The 5216-nt window shown below is 38.7% G+C and overlaps 1 protein-coding gene across 1 annotated transcript; it reads left to right on the forward strand.

Annotated features, from left to right (window-relative positions):
* Positions 1-435: 435 nt before the first annotated feature.
* LOC120122455 (calcium-transporting ATPase 2, plasma membrane-type-like) lies at positions 436-4995 on the forward strand. The gene is made up of 7 exons (XM_039141591.1): positions 436-760; positions 1133-1187; positions 1275-3226; positions 3331-3489; positions 3915-4086; positions 4202-4500; positions 4597-4995. The coding sequence occupies exons 1-7, from the start codon at positions 587-589 to the stop codon at positions 4834-4836; spliced, it is 3051 nt and encodes a 1016-aa protein (XP_038997522.1). The 5' UTR covers positions 436-586; the 3' UTR covers positions 4837-4995.
* The last annotated feature ends 221 nt before the right edge of the window (positions 4996-5216 follow it).

Raw genomic sequence — 5216 nt, forward strand, 5'->3', positions numbered from 1 at the left:
GAAATTCCTTTGACTATTTATTTCCAAAATATTAGAACCAAAATAATTCAAAGCTCCATCTATATCAACTATTTGCTCCTCGTAACCCTAAACCCTTCCAATTTAGTCACTCATGTTTTGGGCACTAATATTTTGACCATCCAAGCATCAATTCACTAACGGAGACAGACGGTGCAAGCCATATCCATTCCAACTGTAATTTATTTTTATTTGGTCACTCAAGAAATACTAAATGATTTGAGAAAAATAAATTACAGCTGAAATAGATGTGATATAAATATGAGTAATTTTACACCTTTGATGGCCTAAATATCAGGTCTAAAAGAGTTCAGTGGCTAATTGAAATGATTGTTAAAAAGTTGAGTACCATGGAGTAGTTTACTCTTTATAGAAACAGTGTCGGAAACTTCCCCGTTATTGGTGAAAGCATTTCCGGAGACTTTATTTGACGAAGACTTGTTTTTTACTCGGTTCAACTTTTCTCTTTTCCTCGTAGTTTCTCTCTGCTTTCTATATATTTGAATGAAGCAGAGGGGTCAACTTTAGGAACGAAAGCGATTTGAAACGTTTTGAAAACAGAAAGGGAATGGAGAATTTTTTGAATGAGAGCTTCGATTTGAAGCCGAAGCACTCGTCGGAGGAAGCGTTGGAAAGATGGAGGAAAGTTTGTGGATTCGTCAAGAATCCGAAACGCCGGTTTCGATTCACTGCCAACCTCTCCAAACGCCACGAAGCTGCTGCTATGCGACGATCCAATCAGGTGCGTTGAATTTTTAAATCTAGTTTCTGATTTAAGATTAAACTGCTAAAAATGTCTTGGCCTAATTTTTTTTCTATTCTTTTAATAAAATGCAGCAAAGTGATACTTTCTATTTTTCTAGACTTACGAGATTATGTTTACTTGTCTATAAATTAGCTGAAATTTTTCGGAGAGTTTAAGGATGCTAAAGCTTTTCAAGCGTTGAAATACAAATCTATTTTCTCAAAGTTAATTGTTTGTTTCTTTTTCCGCGGTTGAAAATTGAAAAGAAAAAAATTGTCCCCTGTATGCTAAGCTCCTTTTAATAATATGATTGTAAATTTGAAATTTAGCATTTTTTAGCTTATTTATTTTGTATCTGTAAAATTGCAGGAAAAACTGAGAATCGCTGTACTGGTTTCGAAAGCTGCCTTCCAATTTATCTCAGGTGAGATTTTTGTAGCAAAATCAAGTTTATTACATTTTATTTTGAAGGAAAGCTGCCTTTCAACTTAACTGAATATTCTTTTTTCAGGTGTAGAAACAAGTGAAAGTGATTATGTTGTTCCTAAAGAAGTCAAAGCCGCTGGTTTTCAACTTTGTGCTGATGAGTTAGGATCCATTGTGGAAGGCCATGATTTGAAGAAACTAAAGATTCATGGTGGAGTGGATACCATCGCTGAGAAACTCTCCACGTCAACCACCAATGGGCTACCTTCTGATGCCGATCTGTTGAATAAAAGACAACAGATCTATGGAATCAATAAGTTCGCTGAGGCTGAAGCTAAGGGGTTCTTGGTATTTGTTTGGGAAGCTCTTCAGGACATGACCCTTATGATCCTTGGGGTGTGTGCTTTTGTGTCATTGATAGTCGGGATAGCAATGGAAGGATGGCCAAAGGGAGCTCATGATGGACTTGGGATTGTTACAAGTATCTTATTGGTTGTGTTTGTCACAGCTACAAGTGATTATCGCCAATCTTTACAGTTCAAGGATTTGGACAAGGAGAAAAAGAAAATCACAATTCAGGTAACAAGAAATGCATGTAGGCAGAAAATGTCTATATACGATTTGCTTCCTGGTGATATTGTACACCTCAATATTGGTGACCAAGTCCCTGCTGACGGCCTTTTTGTCTCGGGATTCTCTGTGCTAATTGATGAATCAAGTTTAACAGGGGAGAGCGAGCCTGTTATGGTGAATGCTGACAACCCTTTTATGCTTTCTGGTACTAAGCTTCAAGATGGATCATGCAAGATGATGGTTACTTCTGTTGGGATGAGAACACAATGGGGTAAATTGATGGCAACCATTAGCGAAGGGGGAGATGATGAGACCCCACTGCAAGTGAAATTGAATGGAGTAGCAACCATTATTGGGAAGGTAGGCCTGTTTTTTGCGGTCATAACTTTTTCTGTATTGGTGCAAGGACTGTTCATGAATAAACTGCAAGAAGGGACAATTTGGAGTTGGTCTGGCAATGAGGCATTGAAAATGCTGGAGTTCTTTTCTGTTGCAGTTACAATTGTTGTTGTTGCAGTTCCTGAGGGTCTACCGTTGGCTGTGACGCTAAGCCTTGCTTTTGCCATGAAGAAGATGATGAATGATAAAGCACTAGTTCGGCACCTTGCAGCTTGCGAGACTATGGGGTCAGCAACAAGTATTTGTAGCGATAAAACTGGGACACTAACCACTAATCACATGACGGTGGTGAAATCATGCATTTGCACGGGTGTCAGGGAAGTAGGTAACAACAATAAAGCTTCTCTCTACTCTGAGATTCCAGAGTCTGCTGTGAAACTCCTGCTACAATCTATTTTTACCAACACTGGGGGTGAAATTGTTATTAACAAAGATGGAAAACGTGAGATATTGGGAACACCCACGGAGACTGCTTTGTTAGAGTTTGGCTTGTCTCTGGGTGGAGATTCCCAAGCAGAACGACTGGCATCAAAACTTGTGAAAGTTGAGCCATTCAACTCTACAAAGAAACGAATGGGAGTAATCCTGGAGCTTCCTGAAGGAGGGCTACGAGCGCACACTAAAGGTGCTTCAGAGATAGTTCTGGCTGGATGTGACAAGGTTATTAATTCAAATGGGAAAGTTGTTCCTCTGGATGAAGAATCCATCAATCACCTCAATGCTACAATTAACCAGTTCGCTAATGAAGCTCTTCGAACCCTGTGTCTTGCATATATGGAACTGGAAAATGGTTTCTCCCCTGAAAATGCCATTCCACTTTCTGGGTATACTTGTATAGGAATTGTGGGTATTAAAGATCCAGTTCGCCCTGGTGTCAAAGAATCTGTTGCTATTTGCCGTTCTGCTGGGATTACTGTACGAATGGTCACAGGAGACAATATAAACACTGCAAAGGCTATAGCCAGGGAATGTGGAATTCTTACAGATGATGGTATAGCCATTGAAGGCCCAGATTTCAGAGAGAAGAGCCAAGAGGAAATGCTTACTTTAATTCCAAAGATTCAGGTACCCTCCGCATTTTTATTCTTTGCTTCAAAATCTTACCCAGTTAGGTACTTTTAACAAGGATGAATTATGTAGTCACACCTCGATTTTCCTTTCTATTGCAGGTGATGGCTCGATCCTCTCCTATGGACAAACATACTCTTGTAAGACAATTGCGAAGTACATTTGATGAAGTTGTTGCTGTGACTGGTGATGGAACAAATGATGCTCCAGCTCTGCATGAAGCAGATATTGGGCTAGCAATGGGCATTGCTGGAACTGAGGTATTCAATGCATTAATATTTTCATACTCTGCATGCATCTTGTAGCAATCAAATGATTTTTTTTATGAAAAAGTAGTATTATGCTCAAATAAGTACTGATTCACTACTATGAGATTTAGTCAGATAGTGATGCATGTTCTCGATGGAGTGCTAGATGTAGCATGGTATATAAAACAAGGGACATAGACTTGAGTAGTTTTGAGAAGAAGGGATCTAGATAAGGCCCCATAAGTATAGGAGGGAATCCATTATGATTAATTTTGATTCAATATACGCTGCTTACTTTTGATTACCACCACCTTTCATGCACCTGATACTAGAGTGTTGTAACAACACATGCTAGTAAAATATTTTGCTTAAATATATGAAGAAATGTCTGATACTAGCAGTACCGAAATTCAACTAATCTCAATTCTCAATTTCAGGTGGCCAAGGAGAGTGCTGATGTCATAATTCTGGATGACAATTTCTCAACAATTGTGACAGTAGCCAAATGGGGTCGTTCAGTATACATAAATATTCAAAAATTTGTACAGTTTCAACTGACAGTCAACATTGTTGCACTGATTGTTAACTTCTCCTCAGCATGTTTGACTGGTAAGAGGGATATGTTTTGTCTACATCTATTTTGAACTTATATTCTAGCTTTCGTTGCAAATGAGTATAATGTTGTCGTATTTGCTTATGCTTTTTGCACCTAACCATTTTGCAGGGAGCGCTCCTCTCACAGCCGTTCAGCTATTGTGGGTCAATATGATTATGGATACTCTGGGAGCACTTGCACTTGCAACCGAGCCTCCAACTGATGAACTAATGAAGCGTTCACCGGTTGGAAAGAAAGGAAAATTTATCAGTAATGTGATGTGGAGGAATATCTTAGGGCAATCCTTTTATCAGTTTATGATTATATGGTACCTTCAGGTGAAAGGAAGAGCAATGTTTAGTCTTGACGGCCCTGATTCCGACTTGACCTTGAACACAATTATTTTCAATTCATTCGTCTTCTGTCAGGTAACCTTTTATTATGGGCTCCTCCATATTTTGTTATAAATACACTTTTTCGAGTCCATGATCTACCTTACAAAATCGGCTCCGTGATTTCCACAGGTTTTCAATGAGGTCAGCTCACGTAACATGGAGGAAATAAACGTTTTCAAGGGTATATTAGATAACTACGTTTTCGTGGCTGTCCTTGGCTGCACTGCTGTTTTCCAAGTCATCATCATTGAATTCTTGGGCACATTTGCTAGCACAATTCCTCTCACTTGCTCACAATGGTTCGTAAGCGTGTTCATCGGATTCTTAGGCATGCCGATCGCTGCTGCCTTAAAGACGATACCGGTATGATAAGCTAAGTGCCGTTTTCCAAATGAACAGCAAGGAAGCCTTTATGTTCCTCCTTCCAGTGTAGATTCATTAGTGATAAGAAAGATTTACCTGCTTTATTGACAACGATTGATCGCAATTAGAGATCTCATTTTGGAACATTTTTTGTTTGTAGTTGAAGCTCTTGGTTTTGCTCTATTCTCTTGGTTCTTAATTTCGTTTAGTAATTGACATGTAAGCTCTTTTCTACAAATTGAAATATGGAAAAACTAATTGCAACAATCATAATTCTCTCTTTTTTTCATCAAAATAATCAAATCAATAAACCCAAATCTTATCACTAAAAAAACCCATCAAACTCCAATGCATTATGGCCGACATATTTTCTTTGCCTGGCTATT

The sequence above is a fragment of the Hibiscus syriacus genome, unplaced genomic scaffold (assembly GCF_006381635.1).
Source record: "Hibiscus syriacus cultivar Baekdansim isolate YM2019G1 unplaced genomic scaffold, ASM638163v2 tig00110387_pilon, whole genome shotgun sequence".
Classification (NCBI taxonomy): Eukaryota; Viridiplantae; Streptophyta; class Magnoliopsida; order Malvales; family Malvaceae; genus Hibiscus; species Hibiscus syriacus.